This window comes from Megalobrama amblycephala, linkage group LG19, assembly GCF_018812025.1.
Source record: "Megalobrama amblycephala isolate DHTTF-2021 linkage group LG19, ASM1881202v1, whole genome shotgun sequence".
Taxonomy (NCBI): Eukaryota; Metazoa; Chordata; class Actinopteri; order Cypriniformes; family Xenocyprididae; genus Megalobrama; species Megalobrama amblycephala.
The window spans coordinates 12,904,393-12,928,156 of NC_063062.1; the positions used below are offsets into that span (position 1 = coordinate 12,904,393).

The 23,764-nt window shown below is 38.0% G+C and overlaps 1 protein-coding gene across 3 annotated transcripts; it reads right to left on the bottom strand.

Moving 5' to 3' along the window:
* Positions 1-458: 458 nt before the first annotated feature.
* On the bottom strand, positions 459-21,492 carry bcl2l13 (BCL2 like 13). 3 transcript variants are annotated; one of them, XM_048169440.1, is made up of 8 exons: positions 21,271-21,492; positions 20,631-20,650; positions 20,307-20,489; positions 14,578-14,679; positions 14,327-14,483; positions 13,948-14,020; positions 13,703-13,831; positions 459-3,462 (listed from the first exon to the last, which is right to left on the bottom strand). In XM_048169440.1, exons 3-8 carry the CDS (start codon positions 20,428-20,430, stop codon positions 2,590-2,592), a joined length of 1,458 nt encoding a protein of 485 aa, XP_048025397.1. In that variant the 5' UTR covers positions 20,431-20,489; positions 20,631-20,650; positions 21,271-21,492; the 3' UTR covers positions 459-2,589. The 3 variants fall into 3 exon arrangements, with proteins under 3 accessions (XP_048025397.1, XP_048025395.1, XP_048025396.1); XM_048169438.1 differs by lacking the exon at positions 20,631-20,650; XM_048169439.1 differs by lacking the exons at positions 20,631-20,650; positions 21,271-21,492 and adding an exon at positions 21,011-21,259.
* Between the last annotated feature and the right edge of the window lie 2,272 nt (positions 21,493-23,764).

Sequence of the window (23,764 nt, forward strand, 5' to 3'; positions counted from 1 at the left end):
AAGTCCTTATGGAAATATATATTTTTATTTTACAGTTGTTGGTTTCCTTTTTTAAATTGTTTTTCATTACTCCGTTTTAATACTGTGTGAAACAAATAAACACTTTTGTCCAGTTTTGTCATGTTTTGTTTTCTTGTTAGGCATTAGATTGTTTCTTTAATTGCCATGGAAAAATAATATCCTGATTAACAAGGAAATTGTATATTAAACCAAATTAGAGGGGGAAAATGTGCATTATTCAACTCTCCTCTGATAACTTTGTTTTGATGTCCCTTAAAAAACCATCACTGAGCCTGTAAGGGAAATCACATGATCACCCGTTCTTTTTACATATAACAAATCTGAGTCATATCTGTACTAAAATAGAGGAACCAAATTTAAGTTTCTGTCAGTTTGCATTGTCTTTATTTTAATTTTATTATAAAATTCATGCTTAAATCAGGACACAAAACACCAGGTTCACCCTTGTTTGAAGTTTTATTTCACAGCTTTTGTCCATCTATGATACAAAAAACCTCACTTGCAAAAAAAATAGCACTTTTTTTTTTTCTCTGACGTGAGGTTGCCAACCACTGACATAACAGGTGTCTGCCTGTAGATGTGACTTCTGGTTATGTTTTTTATTGTTTTGACAAAGGTCTCTATTGGATAGGCACACAACAGGGAAAGGGGGGTGACAAGGCTGTGCCGTGCAGGCCTTTTTAGCTTTTAAAAATCAAACAACAGCACAAGATACAAGCCCGGTGTAAATGAGAGGTTGCAGACAGGCAATACTTTGTATGAAGAGACAAAGAAAAACAGGACTGATGACTCATTTGTGTGGCTGAGACATTCTGGTCCCCCAAACCTGAAGTCAGCACTTGATTTGAGCAACGCAGTTAAAGGTAAGGTAGGCAATATTTTTCATAAACATTTTATTATACTGGTTGAAACTCTCTTCACATCCTGATAGCAATCAATAATAGAAATGGTCTAAATATTTAAAAATATATCTTCTGTGGAAGTCTTAGGACCAACAAAAAAAATGTACATCCAATCATTGCATACATCAAACGTCATCAGCGTGTTTCATGAGTCTATGCAGAGCTGTAGACAGTCAGTCACCGAGCACCACAAACAAACAGCAGCCGCCATTTACAGTTCCTCCTGAACCAAAACAACTAGCATATGCTGCATTCACGCCATAACTTCATGTCAATTTAACTTTCACGTCCTCAGACTCGGATTTATGCGTCTCTTTGTCAACACTATCAACGACGAAATGAATCTGCAGCAGTCAGGCGGTACAACTAGAGTTCTGCAAATTGTTTACGTTCCTTATTATTGTAATATGTGCTTTGGACATGAGGTAATTTAACACTGTCTCTTGTGACGCTTTGCAGACTCTGCTCTGGCTGTGCGTGTTCATGTGTTTTGGAGGCGGCGTGGCTTTGGAGAGCACTCTGATGCTTGCCTTTACGAAATTGCCTACCCTACCTTTAATGTTATCTAACACAGCAAATCTTTTTTTTTTTTTTTTTTTAACTCTAGAATTACAAAATCCATTTGGATGCTTTTGGAACACGTTCTGTGTAATGTTTCATCATATTGTCCTATCAATATTTCACAAAAAGATTTTATTGAAATTGTTTCTGACCCAGAATTAGGGACATTTAATTACAAAATGCATTCTTGGAAACATCATATTAGAAAACTAAATATGATTTTTCTCGTGTAGCATTATCTTCTGATTCCTGATGCTGAGATAAATTCAGTCAATTCAAAATTGACTGTGCTGGTGTAGAATTTTCACATGAGCCCTAAAGAAACATGTTTTAGTTCCTTAAGGAACCAATGTTCACATTAAAGCAAACTGACAAATGACAAAATTCCTAAACAAAATGTAATGGACAAAGTGGAGGGGTTTCCCATTTCAGGCTGTGACCTAGGCTTCTACTTTTAGTTTAAAAAGGGGAATTCAAACAAAAAGCATTCATGCAAGCCTAATCAGGCCCAATTTATTCAAATTTTACACTAACGATGGTTAATATGAATGTCCAACTGATGTGTAAAGGAATCAAGGATGCGTGAAGACCTTGCTTTTGACTGTTGTGAGTAATCTTGTTCAAATATTGATATATTTTAGAAGAGTATCACACAATTCATCTAAAGGGCACGGCCCATGAAGGTTTGCGATTTAATATTTAATAAGGTAAAATCATAATCATGCACTCACACAAGCTAGTGCTTTAAAATCAAACTTAAGTACATTAAATCAACTATATGTTAGAATAAACATGCTTAACAAAAATGAACTTCCTATGGATCTGAAGGAACCAGGCAAAACCTAGGTCACAGCCTAATGAACGGATAACTACCATGTTCACGAGTACAGCACAAAAGTAACCTGAATTTACACCTGCATGTTCCCCTCCAGTCATAAAGCTGGTTTAAAGAACTTAGCCAACAAATTAATGCAAGGAGAACAGAAAACAAAATGGTATGACACATATCAGAGGAGTACTTTTCCCATAAAGTGCAGCTTGTGGCGGCACGATGAGCCACAGGGCTCCATTAGGGCAAGAGATACAGTGGACATTCACAGACTTTCTACTTCTTCCTGTAGGCCAGCGCTCCAAAGGCCAATACTGCAGCAATGGCCACCAGGGCAGCACCGCTGTATAGCAGCACAGGGAGGTCAGTGGACTCGGGTTGTGGCTCTGTCTTTGTCTGCAGAACCTCAGAAGGGGCCGGGACAGGGAAGTCGTAGGCCGGGGACATGGTCTTCAGCTCAACCTCTGGTAGTATCTCTTGCTCCAGGATTGCTTCTGGTTCTAGATCGGGTGGGGATGATGACTGTGGCTCCACAGGAGCTGGAACAGGCTGAGATTGAAGTTCAGGCTCAGGCACGGGCAATGAGGCGGTAGCAGCAGCATGGGTGGTCTCTTGCTCTACTGAGGCCGGAGGTGGAGGGATCTCCATCACGATCGGTTCCACAATTGGCTCTGGTGCAGTTGGTGTCGGCTCTGCGTTTGACTCCGCTTCTTCTCGGACTGCAGCGAGTTCGCTTTCGCTGCCCAGCACGCTAAGTACGCTGCTCTGCAGCTCCCCTTCCTCCGCCGTCTCCCCACCTTCTTCAAGCAGTTCAGCGTCTTCACGCTCCACATGGACAATGTCAGAGTTTGAGGAGTTGTTCTCGCTTTGCTCTTCGGCTAACGCCACTCCTTCGGCGCTGTCCAGACTCTTGGCATCTTCTGGGTCCATCATACCTACCTGCGCCCAAGACTCGTGTCCTGTCAGAGACACAGGAAGACTCTCTGTCTGCCAGGAAGCCGGCCCACTACTATCTCCAAGAGTCAGTAGTGAAGCAGGAGGGCTTAGCTGATCTGAGGCCTGTTCACCCGACAGGATGTAGATGTCGTTACTGTCCTCAGCTATGATCACACCCGGGTCCTCAGCTTCATCCAGGCTGAACACAGTGCCCTGTAATGTAAAGAGAGGAAATATCAATCAGTTGGTTCATCATTGTTTTGTTTTTTTTATTTCAAACACCAGAAAACCTCTATACCTAAAAACCGATGTGTTTATAGAGAATTGGGTAACACTTTACAATAAGGTTCATTAGTTAACATGAACTAATAATGAACTGTACTTATACAGAACTTATTAATCTTTGTTAATGTTAATTTCAACATTTACCAACACATTATTAAAATCTTGTTAACATTAGTTAACGCACTGTGAACTAACATGAACACACAATGAACTAACGTTAATGAAGATTAATAAATACAGTAACAAATGTATTGCTCATGGTTAGTTCATGTCAGTTAATACATTAACTAATGTTTAACTAATGAACCTTATTGTAAAGTGTTACCGAAAATTGTGTATACATAGTTCATGGTCTGTCTGAATACTCAATTCTGATTGGCTGGAAGGTTTGCAATAAAACCGTTTAATGCAAAGTTAGTCAGTTTATTCACCATTCTATATTAATGTGCTGCTTTCATTGAAACACGCACACATTATTCGAACGCAGAGATCGGAGATTGTGCTGCGCACACAGAAGATTCAGGAGCCCAAAAACTTGTTGCCAGTACTGCCCTAAACCTTTTATTGATAACATAGCTTTGCTGCTGAATTGCTATATTACATTTCTCAGCAACGAGGTTAAGGTTGCTGTTGAAGTTTCTGAAACCCACAGCTTCATTATTAGTAGAGACACATTGCACAGATGCATGTAATTCACAAGCTTCTCTCTCTCTCTCGATAATAAATTTAAATAAATGGTAATTTATCTCTGTCTGATTTAAAAGAAGAGAATGCTAGATCGAGCCGTAACTGATGAACATAACCACCATTTAAACCCTTCTGGTCAAATAGTGCTGCAAACATCTATAATATCTTTAACTTGTCAATGTTGGCAAATGACTATGGTATAAGCAGGACAATCCACAGCTAGCTGTGCATTAAACAATCTGAATGCACTCCGCAGAGGTAAAGAACCAAAGCGGAAAAATATATATACACACACACACACACATATTATTACATATGTGTGTATATACACCGATCAGGCATAACATTATGACCACCTTCCTAATATTGTGTTGATCCCCCTTTTGCTGCCAAAACAGCCCTGAACTCCACTAGACCCCTGAAGGTGTGCTGTGGTATCTGGCACCAAGTTGTTAGCAGCAGATCCTTTAAGTTCTGTAAGTTGCAAGGTGGAGCCTCCATGGATCGGACTTGTTTGTTCAGCACATCCCACAGATGCTCTATTGGATTGAGATCTGGGGAATAGGGAGGCCAAGACAACACCTCAAACTCGTTGTAGTGCTCCTCAAACCATTCCTGAACCATTTTTGCTTTGTGGCAGGGCATTATCCTGCTGGAAGAGGCCACAGCCACCAGGGAATACCGTTTTCCATGAAAGTGTGTACATGGTCTGCAACAATGCTTAGGTAGGTGGTACGTGTCAAAGTAACATCCACATGGATGGCAGGACCCAAAGTTTCCCAGCAGAACGTTGCCCAAAGCATCACACTGCCTCCGCCGGCTTGCCTTCTTCCCATAGTGCATCCTGGTGCCATGTGTTCACCAGGTAAGCAATGCAAAAAGAAAACATGATTCATCAGACCAGGCTGCCTTCTTCCATTGCTCCATGGTCCAGTTCTGATGCTCACGTGCCCACTGTTGGTGCTTTCACGGTGGACAGGGGTCAGCATGGGCACCCTGACTGGTCTGCGGCTATGCAGCCCCATACGCAACAAACTGCACTGTGTATTCTGACACCTTTCTATCAGAACCAGCATTAACTTCTTGAGCAATTTGAGCTACAGTAGCTTGTCTGTTTGATCGGACCACACGGGCCAGCCTTCGCTCCCCACGTGCCCATGACCCTGTCGTCGGTTCACCACTGTTCCTTCCTTGGACCACTTTTGATAGGACCACTGCAGACCGGGAACACCCCACAAGAGCTGCAGTTTTGGAGATGCTCTGACCCAGTCGTCTAGCCATCACAATTTGGACCTTGTCAAACTCGCTCAAATCCTTTCGCTTGCCAATTGTTCCTACTTCTAACATATCAACTTTGAGGACAAAATGTTCACTATCCCACCCACTAACATGTGCTGAGATGAAGAGGTAATCAGTGTTATTCACTTCACCTGTCAGTGGTCATAATGTTATGCCTGATCGGTGTATACAGAATGCATATGCCTATTTACACACACTTACATTGTAGTACATTAAGAAATTGAAACATGACTGTAGGTCAGTGTTTCAAGAAGGACTACCACGTGATAAATAAAATTAAGGGTAAGATATAATACAACTTCAGTTACAAGCTTTTCATCAAGATAAGCTTCTTAGCAAACAGTCATAATTACTGTATTTTACGTTTCTTTCTCTTTTTTTCTAAACTGTGGTTAAAGCAATGTACGCATTTCCTTTGTGGATCGTCTCATCGCATAACCTTATGCCACAATAAGACACACACCGTGCATTTCCTTTTATGGTCAGTCTGATCATGCAAACCATTCTCACATAGATTAGTGTGGCTCATTCACAGAAATGATAAACTTTACAAGGAATTGAGAGATACACAGAAGACTTAATAAAGAAAAAAAGGAAAAAAAAAAAGGAACTTGTTCTCATACAATTAAATTATTTGTTAGACATCTTGTTTTATTAATATTATTATACTCCACGTATAGTCATATAGTACTTTTTTCAGCAAGAACACATTAAATTGATCTTACCAACCCAAAAATTTTAAATGGTAGTCTAGCTTGTTAAAATAAAAAGTATTTTACTTTTTTTAAACACACAAAAAAATTGTTTTTAGATCAACAAGTGAAATTCACCATAACAGGGAGCATTTGTCATTTAATTTCACCCAGTATGCCACCCAGTGGAGTGTGAGAGTAATACATCTATAATAATAAATTCTCTTCATTCATGGATTAACTAAACAAAATCAGCTTTAAAAAGACTTACATAACTAGAGATATGATAAGTCAGGTCAAAAATATGGGGGCAAAAGTGCCATCACCTTTTAAAAAAAACACATTCACAATAAAGGAAGAGCTCTATACGAAGTGTGTTAGTCCTCATTTTCAGCCTGTATTCACTGAACTGAGAGTCAGGGTCCTTTCTATTTACAGTCATGTCATCTGCACAATAACGACACCATACAGCTATGGTGTCTGTCTGCTTATGCTGCTGGTTTCTGTATGTCTACCACAACTAGGTCAAGCATGCAAAACAAATCAATTTTAACTCATTGTCTGTTTCTGCTCATTTGCATTAAACAAACTGGAGATATCACCCTAAATGACTCATCATAAAGGACACTCTTCTGCTCGCTGTGCAGGCCTTTCTGGCCTTTTCAGTCATCAACCACTGTGCACATGCATCTAGTATCACATGTAATCCTGCCTCACAGAAACGCTTTCAAAAGCACATTAGATCCCAGCATCTGGCTTAACATCTGATGGCCATCAGAGAGAGGATCATAAGGACACAACCAATGGAATGTGACAGCGCATTATATATTATGTAGAATATCTCACATGGATAACCATCACGTGTAAGTAGTGGTCTACTCTCCACAACCCTATAAATGAATTATTCATGATTTAAACAGTTTCCAAAGAAACCAGCTGACCTTTATGCAGTTTAATAACCATACATGCAGACAGGTGTTCAATTTTCTATGGTCTGCATGATAAACACAACAAGGAAGGAAGGAGGAAGTCTCTTATGCTCACCAAGGCTGCATCAATTTGATCAAAAGTACAGCAAAAAGCAGTATTACAGCTAGATATATATATATATATATATATATATATATATATATATATATATATATATATATATATATATATATATATATATATTTGAATATTTTTTAAAATGTAATTTATTCCTGTGATGGCAAAGCTGAACTTTCAGCATCATTACTCCAGTCTTCAGAGTCACATGATCCTTCAGAAATCATTCTAATTAGCTGATTTGGTGCCTAAAGAATGAAAATAAATGAAAATTCTGTCATTAATTACTCACCCTCATGTTGTTCAACACCTGTAAGACCTTCTTTCATCTTCGGAACACAAATTAAGATATTTTTGATATATAGATATAAGATATATATTGGCGCACAACAAGTATTCTCGTCACTTCATAACATTAAGGTTGAACCACTGTAGTCACATGAACTGTTTTAAATATGTTTTTAGTACCTTTCTGGGCACTAAAAGTGTAAATTAACTTGCTGGCAATAGAGGCCTCACTGAGCCATCAGATTTCATTAAAAATATCTTAATTTGTGTTCCGAAGATGAACAAAAGGTCTTACGGGTGTGGAACGACATGAGGGTGAGTAATAAATGGCATTATTTTCATTTTTGGGTGAACTAACCCTTTAAGAAACATTTCACTGTTGATCCGTGTAACGTAACAAAAACCACATGCACAAAGTCTGATTTGACAACAGCTTTTTACGAAATGGTGGAGCAAGACGTAGGTTTTCTGCAAGATTAGGCTTGCTGTCCTATCCAGAGACTGTCTTAAAGTAGAGTTATGTTGTTAGGCGTTTCCTCTTAGGTGAGCCACAGGTGCCTATGCAAAACTCCACCCAAGATACATGTACCCACCCTCGCCTAAAGACAAAAATTCACGCATACCTGCCAAACTCAATGCTTTCACATTCATATGATGGTGCAATATTGAAGATTTTATTGTAATATATTAAAAACGTTATTTCTTCCTGTAATGGCAAAGCTGAATTTTTTTGCATTAGCATTCCTCATAGACTTGACCCATTTCTCCTCAAAGCATCTGAACACATCCTAAATGTATTGTACATAAGTGAATATTTAATATTGTTAAAGTAAATCCAAACCAACTTTGGTAAAAGATTTGTCTAAAACTCCCAGAGTATGTCAAGCATACAGGTCACCATCTCAACTAGCACAGTGAGCAGTTTTGAGTCAGTCAAACTGGGACAGCCCTGCTCAAGCCGAATTCATACGAGGATTTATCAGATTTATTTCTGTTCTTCATCTGGAGCGTGTGGGGGTGGCGTATAGCCTCTGTCTGTGTGTGAGAGCAGCACATCGCCTGTAAAATGCAGTTACGCAAGAGGCCAGACTGAGCGATGCGCAGGGTGATGCGACCTGACGTGGTTTTGAGCTCTGCTCTCAGCACCTGCTGATATACGGACCGGGCGCTCTGGTAGCAGTTTGACTGTACCACACAAGTGGAGTCAAATTACATCACATCATGCCATCTCAAGAATCTTTGCTGGGCAATGTGACACAGACACACTGAAGGTCACCCCTGTGTTGCGTACATTACAGACAGAGGGACAGGAAGGGGATCACGGGGTGGGGTTACTCACAAGACAAAATGTCACGCACATCCCACATATTGGGTATCCCTTCGGTGGGGTGTACTGAACAGTTTCCCTTGACCTACAGGAGTTTATTATGATCAGACCAGACGGCATGATTCAGCGGGGCATGTCATTGATGCTACGTTTTAGTTTTCAAAATGGCTTCTTGCTGCTTTGCCCTGGGTTTTGCAGAATAGACACACACATGTTAGGTTTTCATGATTTATGAGGACTTTCCATAGACAATGATTTTTATACTGTGCAAACTGAATATGCTATTCTCTAGCCCTAACCCTACCCATTACAGAAAAAGTCTGCATTTTTACATTTTCAAAAAACATCACTTAGTATGATTTTTTTTGGGGACATTTGTCCCCCTAACATAGGGTTTACCTGAACCACACATATGCACACCCACACATAGAGAGAGATCCCTTCTCATTCACGTCACTGACATTAAATCTCATTCATAAAACAATATTCTGCATAAATCATCCATCAAAACAATTCGTACATGAATCGTCACAGTGAATTAATGCTATAATTTACACAAAAGCGCAAGAGCAAACGATATTCTCAGAAATGTATTCTCGCGTGTCACGAGAACTGAGCAAACAAAGTAACTCCCAGCTGCAGTCATTTCTACACTAAGTTAAACGTTAAATTCAGTATTTACTGACTGACCTATTTAATGGAGAACTAAATGTAGAATTAAACCTTCTGAGAGTGTCCTTGCTAAGATTAAGTGTTTGGTATTTTATCAAAGTGATGGAGAGCAAGCGTGTGGACCTAAATTGCAAAATTCTGTTTCGCAAATGGACCATGAAAGTATAATCTCATCTGGTCCAGCGCTCCAGAAGAAAGCAGCTGTCCTACCTGCCTGTGTTCAGCTCCTAAGTGCGCAGAACTCCAGCAGTGACCACAAGGAATACAGTGAATGAGTGACGGAGAGAAAGTATACACAGGATAAAGGTTGCTGTCAGAATAATAGGTCTGGGAGTGCTGAGCAGGAGGTCTGGTTTGTTTGCACACGGTCTCCTCCTCCTTGTCAGACTCCTCCCTCCTGCATTCAAACTCTCACAGACGCTTATCCAGTATCATCTATGCCAAAGCTCTCACTCCATCACTGGAATGTGGTCCTATACCGAGCTGAAGTATAAAACAATGGTCTGCCCTCCTCCCAGCGTAAGTGTCAGTGCTCTAATTAAATTATTCCTTCTGACTGAGTTCTTCAGCTCGCACACAGAACGCATCAACTGAGCCTTTCATAAAGATGGCCCTTCTCTGAGATACAGTGTGACCCAAATAGGATGTCATAAACAAACAAGACTTTATATTCCTTTACAACATCATCTGACAGAAGTGAAGAACTCTTCTCATAAAACATTTGCATGACGGAAAGATAGCCTTCTGAAATGAACAATCTTCAGTTTGAACTGTCAAATTACGTACATTTTGATAAGCTAAATGGGAATGAGTGTGCATATTATGCAAAACATTAAGTTAAAGAGGAATTATTTATTATGCAGTTAAAATGAAGTAGCGAAGAGCTAAACAAATAAGCTCAATCGCAATAAAGTGACAGAAGCACCATGAAATTAGCACTGTCCATGAAAGTGAGAGGAAGAAGAAACACTAAAGTTATCTTGCTCATCAATCCACTGTAGCAGCATAATGTGTTTAACCTACACGTAGCCATACTTTGAGAAAAAATTTGGAGGCAAAGTATTGTTTGTCAACACACAATGTGTTGGTAACATTGGACTAGCATTAGCCACCAGCAGCTGAATGAGATAATTTTTTAAAAAAAAAGGGAAAAAAGAAAAAAAAGGAGCACAGCTCTGGCTCCCTCTCCTGACAGAAGTCTTGAAAAACACTGTGTACTACAGTTTTGTAAAGCAACCCGTTTTGCCTTTTAGTAACTGACCGTAACCACTTAAAGTCAGTGGTTCTCAGCCAGGGGACATGAACTAGAAGTTTTCACAGGTCCACTTAGATCTAACAACAAAAACCGAGGTCCAACAGATTTTAGGACCCGAGAAGACCTCTAGCTGGAACTCAATAGGATGCCTCAGCAAACTTCCGCAGGATGACTTAACATTATTCAAATTAATATATTATTCTTAAAGGTCGGGTAAGTAGATTTTGAAAAACGCTGTTGGACATTGTTGATATTAGAAATCAACCCAAACAAACCCACCCCTCTCTTCACTGCTCCGCCTCCAAAACTCACCCTCCAATCCTAAACACCCTGCTCCGAGTCAGTCTCGAACCCCGCCCCATTCGTTACTGACATGTGAGGTGAATGCACTAACAATGACGCTAAACGCCACATTCTCTAGCGGTCGTCAGTGTGCAGTAATTTACCTGCACAACTCTCATAAGCTGGCCTCTGTTACACACGCAATGCGAGAGTGGATGTCTGGTAATCATAGCTGACGCACAACAAAATTCTTTACGAAAAATGAAGCGCAGATGACGAACAAACGAAAAGCTTGTCCCTCTTGCTCATTCTTTCTCCTCAACCATCATACGCCCCCTAATGTTGATTGGTTACACGTTTGTTGTTGGTGTCGGCCCAACTAACTTCCAAACAGTGTTTTTGAAATTCTACTTACTCCACCTTTAATACAATTACTATTAATATTATTATACTTAAAGTAATTAAAATAATCTAATTAAATGCTAAAAAAAAAAAAAATACATGAAATCAAGAAATTATTTCTGTTCATTTTCTGTTTATAAAAAAAAAAAAAGATTAAAAAGAAACAACTTTGTCATAATTTATGGAAGCTTGTTTCCACCACAGAATAAAAAATTTAAAAGAAAAAGATAATTGTGACTTATCTCCCAATTCTGACTTTCTTTCTCAGAACTGTGAGATATAAACTCGCAATAGCAAGTTATAAAGTCCAATGCTGATGGGAAAAAAAAGACTGACTTTATATCTCGCAATTCAGACTTTTTTTTCTCACAATTGTGAGTTTATATCTTGCAATTCTGACTTTTTACTCGGAATTGGGAGTTGACCCTTCACAAAGACCCGCCCCCCCTTAGTTACTGTTGCTTTGTCCGACAAGCCGTGGCGCTGTCATGCCACACGCAGTGAAAAATACATCGCGGAGCAAAGAGGACAGTGACAACACGTCGACAGACAAGACAAAGCAGGTTACTTATGATATTAAACAAAGTTTTTTAAGAAATTCAAACAATAAAAAACGTTTTGTGGCTCTTTAATGTGTCGTGACAGATTGCTGTAGTGCCTCAGCTCATGAGGCTTGTAAACCGATCATCTCTTCCTACTAGTTCATTTATAGCATCAAATAAACATGAATGAACATGAGAAGGGATGTTGTTTCAAACGCGGAAAGACGTTAATACACAAAATATTTTGAGTTTAATGCCGCGTTCCAGGCAACCCGTAACCCGTGTTTTTCCAACCTTCTACCCGTGAAAGTGCACTGGAACAGCAGTCAAAGCCGTGACTTCCCACCCGTGAACTCGTACTAGATCGATGTACTCCCAGTTACGGGTTCTGACGTCACATAGCCCGCGAAACAACAATGGCAGCCCCTACGGATGCGGTGTTTATGCAACTGCACGGTAAAATAAAAGGTATAACAGCTTCTCTTGCCTTATGCGCCGTTTTCCTCCTCTGTTTCCCTCAAATAAGCAAGGAGTAAGCACCTTTGGCGATAGAAATGAGCATATGCTGAGCATAAGCCCCGTACGGTCCGCCATGTTGGTTTGTTTACACTTTTATGCAGTTTGACGTGACTTTCCTGGAACGCTACAAAGTCGTGAGTCGTGATTTGAAATCGTGACTTACGGGCTCAAAAACCTGCCTGGAACGCAGCATAACTCCACCGAGGTTAATCTTCTAACTCCTGACTGCTTCGTCGGACAAAATGGCGGATTCGGTGTTCTGATGGTTAGATCGCTTGTCAATCAAACTCCCGGCGAAGGGTCAATTCTGAGAGTTATAAAGTCTAATGTTGATGGAAAAAAGACTGACGTTTTTTCTCAGAATTGCTAGTTTATATCTCACAATTGTGACTTTATAACTCGCAATTGCGAGTTTATATCAAGCAATTCTTAGGGAAAAAATCTGAAACGTAAACTCGCAATTGCGAGATAAAAAGTCGCAATTAAGTTTTTTATATTTTATTCAGTGGCGGAAACAAGCTTCCATAATAGTTATATGAGGAAATATCTTGCCTCCAGATTTGTGTTGGACATTGGGGGGAGGGGGCCTTTGAGTCAAAAAGATTGAGAGCCACTGCTTTAAGGCAGTGTTTCTCAACTCCAGTCCTCGGGACCCACTGCTCTGCACATTTTGTATGTATCCCTTATTTAACACACCTGATTTAGATCATCAGCTCATTAGGAGAGTCTGCATGAACTGAATTGAGTGTGTCATTTAAGAGAGACATACAAAATGTGCAGAGCAGTGGGTCCCAAGGACTGGAGTTGAGAACCACTGCTTTAAGGTACACCCATTTAGACTATCAAACATTTTGTAAGTTGCTAACAAGTTGCAGAGATGTTCATTTGTCATTGTGAGTAATCCAAGTTTATTTGGAGAACAACACATTACTGCATCAGAAAGAGAGGCATGAAAATGTGCATTTTATGCTAAATTCTTTTTCATGGATTATAATGTTTTTGGAATTTAAATTTCACTATGATCGCAATTATTAAATATTATCAAATAATCAGTAATAATTATGCAATAATTGCATTATTGATGAAAATAAACTTTTGATATGGTTAAGAATAAACTGGTTAAATGATCCAGCTCGAACTAGACTAAGTCACTCACCCATCCTCCCTGCATAATGATGAAGTCTGCTAGTGATTCCTCAAGGTATCGCAAACCATAGTTTAGCAGAGTTTCCAGCGGCTGCCCCTCAGTCTGCAGGGTCTGTAACAATACTAAGGGTACCAACACCTAAACAGAGTGACACAATGATAGAATGAAAAAATGAAAGACAGAGACATTCACAAACAAGTGAAAACATCCCAAAGGGCTTTGTGTGCACCTACGTGGTGAGTGTTTTGAATTACCTTGCTCCATCCTCCTTGAGCGTGAGAGGACACCTCCTCCACCGCTGCTCTGAAGTGCTCAAAACTCAAATCGCTACACAAGAGACACATTCATATAATCACTGTTCAGAACATTTCTCTGCATTTATTTGAATTTGCTAGTTGTTCCGAAAAACATCAAGATAATATATGTTGAAAGCTTTCAGTCAATATTTAAGTAAAATGTCAAGAATAGTCATTTAAACTCCCTTTCCAAGACAACTTATAATAACTGTGTGTGCAGGCTGTTTACACAATACATTTTTCTAGCATAGACCTCTGCCAAGTACGTTTCAGTTACTAGAGCTTTTTTCCAGCTACTAAAATTGTCCAGGAATTCTCCCTGGACCGTTAAAAGGACCTGCGCAGAAGCGTGTGAGTGGCGGAGGACAGGTGTACATCCAGGTCCCGGGAGATACGGTCCCCCAGCACTGCCAGACTGTCCTCTATGGAGCTCTCTGGATTGGCTGGACTGAACACAGGGGATGTGTGCTGATCAAAACCAGTCCTGGAAAAAGCTGAGCAGAAAAAGAGGCAGACGACTTTAAACCATGTTCCAGACTTCAGATTTATTTTATCATGGAATTACAGTTATAACAAAAAACATCTTACAGGCTGCAATTTCCTCTTCCAGCTGCTTCATCTCATTCTCAATATGTTTCTTCAGGCTGCTGTTCCGCTCTCTTTCCACTTCCTGTGTAGAATGGCTCTCTCCTGCACAGAATCATAACACAGATTTATTTATTACAAAGAAAGTTTATTGAAAATAACATTATTGCTTTCATATTTTATTAAAAAATAATCTTGGGTCATCGGGTGTAAAGAAAACATGTTTAGGCATTATTACATTTTCATCAGCTATTTTGATAAGTACTTAATTTTTGAAAACAATCTTGATTATTTGAATCTTGAACCAAACATATTATGCAAGCAAGCATAAAACAAGCCTGGCAACTCCAAGTATTAAAATATTTAGCTGAATAATTTTCTGCATGACTGATGAAGCTAAAAAAGGTGAAGTGGAAAGAAACTAAAGGTGAAACTGAACCAAAGATACTGGACTGAAACACAAATGCACTCATTTTCTTCAACATAACTTCTAAACAATCCAAAATCTGTGCATTTTATCAGTGGAGATCATATCAACTTTTGCAAAACAGGTCATTGGAGTGACAGAGTGAATTTTGCATGAAATATTAGCATCTCATATCCAACAGACAGAAAGAACAGAAACTAACAAAGCTTTTGACATATTACTGCATTCAGATCTTCTATAATGTCCAGTATGTTACAACCTCAAACACAGCATTTTTGAACACAGTCATATCCTATGCTCCAAATAATATATGTAAACAGCCTGTTTTTGACCATTTCCTCCTAAAGTTCTCATGTGTCCAGGCATTTTAGTTTAAGCTCCTTTTAAATTAATTCCCATTGTTCTCAGCATTGATTCTCATTACTTTTACTACATTTTAATACTGTATTAAAAACCATTCTGTAATACAGCTGGCTTTTCTGTGGCGCCGTTGTGTGGCTGTTCATTCACACACTGGTGAATTATTTAGTGCTCTACAGCCCAGGCTTACAGGGACCAGCAGATTCAACATTCAGCTCTCTCAACCACTCAGACACCAGTGACTGACTATGAAAAGAGGAAGTGTTGGAGACAGAAATAAACAGACAGATAGACTATAAGAGAGAGCAAGAAAGTGTGTAAAAAGACTGAAGTGGACAATATAAAGCCTTTAACAGCATTAAAAAAGTTGATGGGAGCTCACTTTGGTCAGATTTGAGAGGGCTGCGCTTCACTCTGAACCAGTGGCATGTGAACAAGCCAACGCTGATCGCACATGACAGTCTGTCAGAGTGCAGAGCGGGTCGAGTGGAAAGAGGGATCAGAAGCTACTTTCAAAGCTGACTGATTGAAAACCAGAGCAGGACACAGGACATTCCTCACTGAACCGCTGATATACCCAAGGCTCCAAAATCTCCAGCAGGCAGCTTAAGCCCATACCATCCTCTGTGTCAACCAGATTAACTGTCAGTGACATACTGCATGTGTGCTTTGCATCTTCTTCTGAAGTCCACAAGAACTAAATAAAAGGACATATGCTAAGTCAATATCCATGAGAATCAGTACTACAATGACTCCAAGCAAAATGCCAGGGCTTGAAGTGAGAATTGGTCAAACGACATCAGAAGACTAAAAAAATACCACTGTGGGACCAAATTTGCCAACCATATACAGACTGCCACATAAGTATAGACAACACACGCACTCTGAAGGATTTGTTAATGCATTACTTGCAATACCTGAAGGCATTTTTCAATCAAATTACACTAGTTACAGCAGTCTGTATACAGCACTTAGAGTTACAGCCCATGTTCAAGGGCAAAATGGAGATTCCTGGAAGAGGAATGTGACCTCAGTAACTGTGGACAAACCCTTCTAGCGACTGAAACTGTGTAATGGCCGAATTAGCAACCCAGATCCTTAGCAAAGCAGTTCTATGGATAGTATGAACAGTCCTAGGGCAGGTACTTTTAGCCTGTAGAGGGAAAACTCAACTGCATAGATAATTTTTGGAAGTTCTAAGGTACATCCCAATTTGCATACTTATACTACAAAATAGTGCATAAATTATGAGTAGTTTGTTCACACTTAAATTCCAACAATAAGTGGACTTGAAGAACCTGGATGATGTACTTATTTAACTGAAAAAAAGTGAAAATGTGGACACTAAGTATTGTAAACACAAATTTCCTAATCAGAAACTGGACACGAACAGCCTCTCCAGTCGTAATTATGACTGCGAAACTTATTTGTGTTTTATGATAACTGAGTTCAGCGAGCCATAATCTTTAAACATTGTAAAGAAGAGAACTACTGCTATATTGACTGTTAAGTTTTATTCATTTTTCCCCACACCTACATTGCTTTCTCTGGCTATTACAAGTCATGTATATTTTTCGTATATAAATAAAAATTGGATGAATATTTTATTATATTTATATGAATACTTTACATATTGAAAAAAGCATTTATTTGAACGAAATTCCAGAATCTAGATGTCACGGTGAATGTATACAATGGGGCGGGTATGTTTATATGGTTGTCAATGAATGGCACGCTAAATTTTATTCAAATTCCATTGGATATTGACTCACAATAACTCATAATTACGACTTCAAAATTGGGAAGTAGGAAATTTCCAACAGGACTTGAAGGCAGCATTTGTAGTTGTCGTCTTCACCTCCACAGCCAGCCGATGGAAAGCAATCCGACAGGCCTCAGGCAGAATTCACATTCATGGATGAGCTAATGTATTAAAGTTATATTAACATTACTGTGGTATGAAGCAGGGTGGGGCTGGGAGTCTAACATTTTACGTTGCTGTTTTTATTATGCTTATATGCCGCAGTCGGCAGCTGCCGCTCCTTTCATTTTGTTTGTGTTTTTTATGATCAAGGGTATGATTATAGTTACGTTTAATGTCTGCCTCCTTTTCCCCTGAACTTTGTTACAGTTAAATTTGATCACTTAAATTAACATTATTTTATTTCATTCTAATGAAATAGCTGCAAGTGCTGAATTACTACTCATACAGGTCACTTTACCTGACTAATAAAAATTGTGGGTTAACACAGCGCTGTTTTACTTGGTCAAAACAATCATACTAAAAATACATTTGAGTGTGTTGAAAGTTATGTTAAAAGGTTAGTTCACCCAAAAATGAAAATTCTGTCATTTATTACTTACCCTCATGCCGTTCCACACCCGTAAGACCTTCGTTAATCTTCAGAACGCAAATTAAGATATTTTAATTGAAATCTGATGGCTCCGTGAGGCCTCCATAGGGAACAATGGACACTTCCTCTCTCAAGATCCACAAAGGTACTAAAAACATATTTAAATCGGTTCATGTGAGTACAGTGGTTCAATATTAATATTATAAAGCGACGAGAATATTTTTGAAGTGCCAAAAAAACTAAATTACGACTTATTTAGTGATGGCTGATTTCAAAACACTGCTTCATGAAGCATCGGAGCATTATGAATCAGTGTGTCGAATCTGCTGTTCGTAGTACCAAAGTCACGTGATTTCAGCCGTTGGCAGTTTGACATGCAATCTGAATCATGATTCAACACACTGATTCATAATGCTCCGATGCTTCATGAAGCAGTGTTTTAAAATCGGCCATCATTAAATAAGTCGTTATTTTGTTTTTTTGGCGCTCCAAAAATATTCTCGTCGCTTTATAATATTAATATTGAACCACTGTACTCACATGAACCGATTTAAATATGTTTTTAGTACCTTTATGGATCTTGAGAGAGGAAATGTCATTGCTCCCTATGGAGGCCTCACAGAGCCATCGGATTTCAACTAAAATATCTTAATTTGTGTTCTGAAGATTAACGAAGGACTTACGGGTGTGGAACGACATGAGGGCAAGTAATTAATGACAGAATTTTCATTTTTGGGTGAACTAACCCTTTAACGTTACTCTGTGCGTTCACTCGGTGGCTCCTATGAGACACTTGTTGCACACTGCGGTAAGCTAGATTGATATTAGAATATCATATGACTTCTTGCTAAATGGCATGCCATTCATTTTAAAATATATTATATGATGGAGAAAATGCTGTATTACTGTTTACTGTAGTTATGTTAGCCACTTGACAAAATAGCATTGTCTGAGGTAGGAGACAAACATGTTATACTCACAGTAAATCAAGAAAACAAGAGATTCAAACAAGACTAAACGCATTGAGCTATATAACACTGGTTAGTTTTCTGTCTGTAAATGTATCCAAACAGTTGCTCACCTGTCTAACAAAACACATAATATATTAAAGTGTTTGGTGTTTCCATGGTTTCTACGAAAGTAAAACCAGAAATCGAGGGTGACGAGGATATGATGTCATTGACAGGCGACGCAATGACACGGTCCATTTGTTAAAATCGCCTATTTTCTCTGGATTTAAACACTGTTGGAAACATTTGGGATAATTTAAGTACACAAGTCAACAAAACATAACATTGTTCTAATGGTTTTTGGATATTTTAATCCAAAAATCCTACATATTGTGCCTTTAAGAGTATTTGTTCAAACCACTGAATATTGTTAAAGGTGCCCTAGAACTAGTTTTAACAAGATGTAATATAAGTCTAAGGTGTCCCCTGAATGTGTCTGTGAAGTTTCAGCTCAAAATACCCCATAGATGTTTTTTAATTAATTTTTTTAACTGCCTATTTTCAGCCATAATTACATATTCACCGATTTAGCGCGCGGCCCCTTTAAATCTGGCGCTCCCCCGCCCACGAGCTCGCGCTTGCCTTGAACAGTGCATAAACAAAGTTCACACAGCTAATATAACCCTCAAAATGTATCTTTACAAAGTGTTCGTCATTCATGCTGTATGCATGCATCGATAAATGTGAGTATGGTATTTATTTGGATGTTTACATTTGATTCTGAACGAGTTTGAGGCTGTGCCCCGTGGCTAAAGTTAACATTACACACTGTTGGAGAGATTTATAAAGAATGAAGATGTGTTTATGAATTATACAGACTGCAAGTGTTTAATAATGAAAATAGCGACGGCTCTTGTCTCCGTGAATACAGTAAGAAACGATGGTAACTTTAACCACATTTAACAGTACATTAGCAACATGCTAACGAAACATTTAGAAAGACAATTTACAAATATCACTAAAAATATCATGTTATCATGGATCATGTCAGTTATTATTGCTCCATCTGCCATTTTTCACTATTGTTCTTGCTTGCTTACCTAGTCTGATGATTCAGCTGTGCACAGATCCAGATGTTTTGCCCTTGTCTAATGCATTGAACATGAGCTGGCATATGCAAATATTGGGGGCGTACATATTAATGATCCAGACTGTTACATAACAGTCGGTGTTATGTTGAGATTCACCTGTTCTTCTGAGGTTTTTTAAACAAATAAGATTTATATAAGGAGGAAGCAATGGATTTTGAAACTCAACGTATGTCTTTTCCATGTACTGAACTCTTGTTATTCAACTATGCCAAGGTAAATTAAATTTTTCATTCGATGGCACCTTTAAATAAGGTTACATACCATTTTAATTCTACAGGTATTTGTATTGCATAAAGCATGTACACAGAAAACATGATTCCTTGCCTCACTACAATATACATACATTACAATATATACAACATGCTTCCCGTTTTCTTGCATTTGGGACATACGCGGACCACTCAAAGTTGTCATTGTTTTGAGATGAAATTAAACATTAATTGCCAGGCAGAAAATTTGTACATGCTGATTTGTGGATGTGATCTCTTACCCTCCGCTGTCTCTGAGGGTCTTGATCTTGATGGGGGGAGCAGGCTGAGGTAGCTGAGAATGACATACTTGGTCTCATAGTGAAATCCTTCAGGCACTGTGGTGGAGGAGCCAGAGGCAGCCATTTAAGAGAAATGTCAGGCTCTCAGTGACATGCACGAACAAATTACAGTTTTCACAAGTCCTAGAACAAACAAACAAAAAAGGCATTTATAAGCACTAAGTTAAGAGTACAATTTGGGATTGTCTGAACTTCTGGCATTAGTTACACAAAGAAAAAAAGCTATTTTTTCTCTTAAGTATGTGAACAAACTATTATTATGACCTCAAGGGAATGACTTTAACCTGTGGAGCACAAAGGAGAGGTTAGCAGAATGTTAATGACTGACTGACTGAAAACCATTCACGTTTATTGCAACTTTTCTATACATTGAAAGTGACTGAGGTTGTGTTCAACATAAGCAGACATTTTAATGTTAAGTTAGTGGTGGACCATTTAATGACAACTAAACTGCTTTTGTGGGAGTTGCCAGTGTGAAACAAAAATAGATGTTACTAACACGGGTTCGACTTTACAAAACGCTTGACTGCTTGATATGAATTCTTTCCATGCATGCAACACTAAGACATCCACATCCAAAGTTGCTCAAGTTTGTCTCACAGACCACTTAAAAACTGAACAGTTGTTATAATACAGCAACGCACCTTTTTGATAGCAAATGTCCCGAAAGTAAGTGATTTATTTTTTTTTTTTTTTTGCACAAACGATGTCCACCACATTTATTAGAACATTGTGTACAATGTAACGCACGCGGACACCCACTGCACGCCACACCTACTCGCATGCCCGAGCAATCATCAGCTAGCCGCTAAAGTTTAAACATAACCTCTTTAGTGCCACTCATAACATAACATGCTATCTGTTTAAGGTGAACATGCAGCAACTTAGCTTGAATATGTCGTACCTCTGCGCCAGTGATAATTTTGTTCACTCAGAGGGGGCGACTAACCGGTTTCTCTCACTGTTACTATTTTACTGCTTCGACTGTGGGATAGCTAACTGTGTTCAGACATGCGCGTGAGTGGTGTCCATGTTGCGCGTGTGCAAGAGGATGAAGCCACGCTCGCTGCTCCGCCTTGATTGTATTCCTGCTACTATGACGCGGGACGCACACGGACGTGGAAACGAGAAGGTCAAGGATAGAGAGGGGAACAGAGAACAGATTCTTATTCAGCACCTGTTCCATTTTTAGCTAAACTTATTTTCATTTTACATTCAGTTCCGTTAAAAGTTCTCGACGAGCAGAAGTGAATCTTATGAGTCGGTTAATTTTAGTGAATCATGCTGGTCGCGCTGAACATACACAATATGAGTTTTATTGTAATCAAATTTCATAAACATGAATGAATGCAATGTTATTACATTTTTGTATCTACTATAAAGTACCAAAATTGAATTGCACTGTCTGTAAAAACTAAATAATAAAAAAAACATGAAAAGTCAGTCTGTCCATCTTTGCAAGAATGTTATTAAATGTATGTCTGTTCTGTTGCAAGTTTTTGACCTTTATAACCTTTAGAGTTTTCTGTCTGCCCTGAGCTCAAATACAAATATGATGCATGGATATGAAATATAATATGAGCTCCAGATGCAACCATAATACAATCCAACAAGTCATGTGCTCACATGGCCTTTAACTGCATTTGCTTTTGCTGCCCTCAAATGGTGTAAGGCCTGCACATGAATTTCTTTTTTTTAATCCAAAGTAACATGAAAAACATTCACATCCTTGAAAATGTATCACCATGTCAAGTTCACAAATACATTCCATACCTATCAGAACAGAGCGTAAAAAGTAAACTCATATATATATATATATAATATATATTTATATATATATATATATATATATATTATATATTTATATATATTATATATTTATATATATTATATATTTATATATATATACACACACACACACACACTACCGTTCAAAAGTTTGGGATCGGTAAGATTTTTAATGTTTTTAAAAGAAGTTTCGTCTGATCACCAAGGGTGCAAAAATACAGTAAAAACAGTAATATTGTAAAATATTATTACAATTTAAAATGACTTCTCTATTTGAAAATATTTTAAAATGTAATTTATTCTTATGTTGGCAAAGCTGAATTTTCAGCATCATTACTCCAGTCTTCAGTGTCACATGATCCTTCAGAAATCATTCTAATATGTCAATTTGCTGCTCAAGAAACATTTATTGTTTACAATTGTACAAAATATTTGTGTAAAATATTTTTTTTTTCAGGATTCTTTGATGAATGGAAAGTTCAAAAGAACAGTGTTTATTTGAAATCTAATCTTTTGAAACATTATAAATGTCTTTACTGTCACTTTTGATTGATTTAATGCATCCTTGCTGAATAAAAGTATTAATTTCTTTAATTTCTTTAAAAAAAAAATAAAAATAAAAATTCTTACTGACCCCAAACTTTTGAACGGTAGTGTAAAATGTTACAAAAGCTTTGTATTTCAGATAAATGCTGTTCTTTTGAACTTTCTATTCATCAAGGAATCCTGAAAAAAAGTACACAACTGTTTTCAACATTGATAATAATAACAAATATTTCTTGAGGAACTAATCATCATATTAGAATGATTTCTGAAGGATCATGTGACACTGAAGACTGGAGTAATGATGCTGAAAATTCAGCTTTGCATCACAGGAATAAATGACTTTGTAAAATATATTCAAATAGAAAAATTGTTATTTTAAATTGTAATAATTGTTCACAATATTACTGTTTTTACTGTATTTTTAATTAAATAAATTAAGCCTTGGTGAGCAGACGAAACTTCTTTTAAAAACATTAAAAATCTTACCAATCCCAAACTTTTGAGCGGTAGTGTATATACATATATATATATATACATATATAGAGTAGTATATGAAGTGTTGGGGGTAATATGTAATCAGATTCCTTTTTTTCAAGTAACTAGTGAAGTAATGCATTACTTTCACATTTACAACAAAATATCAGTCACTTTTTCAAATAAGTAACACAAGTTACTTTGTTTTCCATGTATTGACTGACACCTTTCCTGTCCCTGTGTTGAGAGAAAGCTGGAGTAAGTGCAGAGGTGTTGTGTGCGCTGCATAAACATGATGATTATTGTAGTTCTAAACTAAATTTGAGCATCCATTTACTCATCTCACTTGCACAAAAACAGATTTAGTATTCCTCAAAATTGATAAAAACAATGAAATGCAAACTCAATATTATGCAAACCTGCAATAATTAAATATGTTAAATTACACAAATATGTATTTAATCAGACTTTATTAACCAATGTCTTTGCAGCTGACCTCTGATGATCCAATTCAACCATTCCAATAAGCAAAAATGACTTTAGATAAACATCACATTTCTTTTTCATTGCTTAAGAGTGTTGAACTTTTC

What these genes read in the sequence shown, in the direction of transcription:
- bcl2l13 (XM_048169438.1), bottom strand. Translation starts at nt 20,430, where the DNA reads ATGGCTGCCTCTGGCTCCTCCACCACAGTGCCTGAAGGATTTCACTAT. An exon ending in ACCCTCAGAGACAGCGGAGG is followed by an intron (nt 14,680 to 20,306) that starts GTAAGAGATCAC and finishes GATTCTGTGCAG; the next exon opens with GAGAGAGCCATTCTACACAG. An exon ending in TCATTATGCAGGGAGGATGG is followed by an intron (nt 3,463 to 13,702) that starts GTGAGTGACTTA and finishes TTTACATTACAG; the next exon opens with GGCACTGTGTTCAGCCTGGA.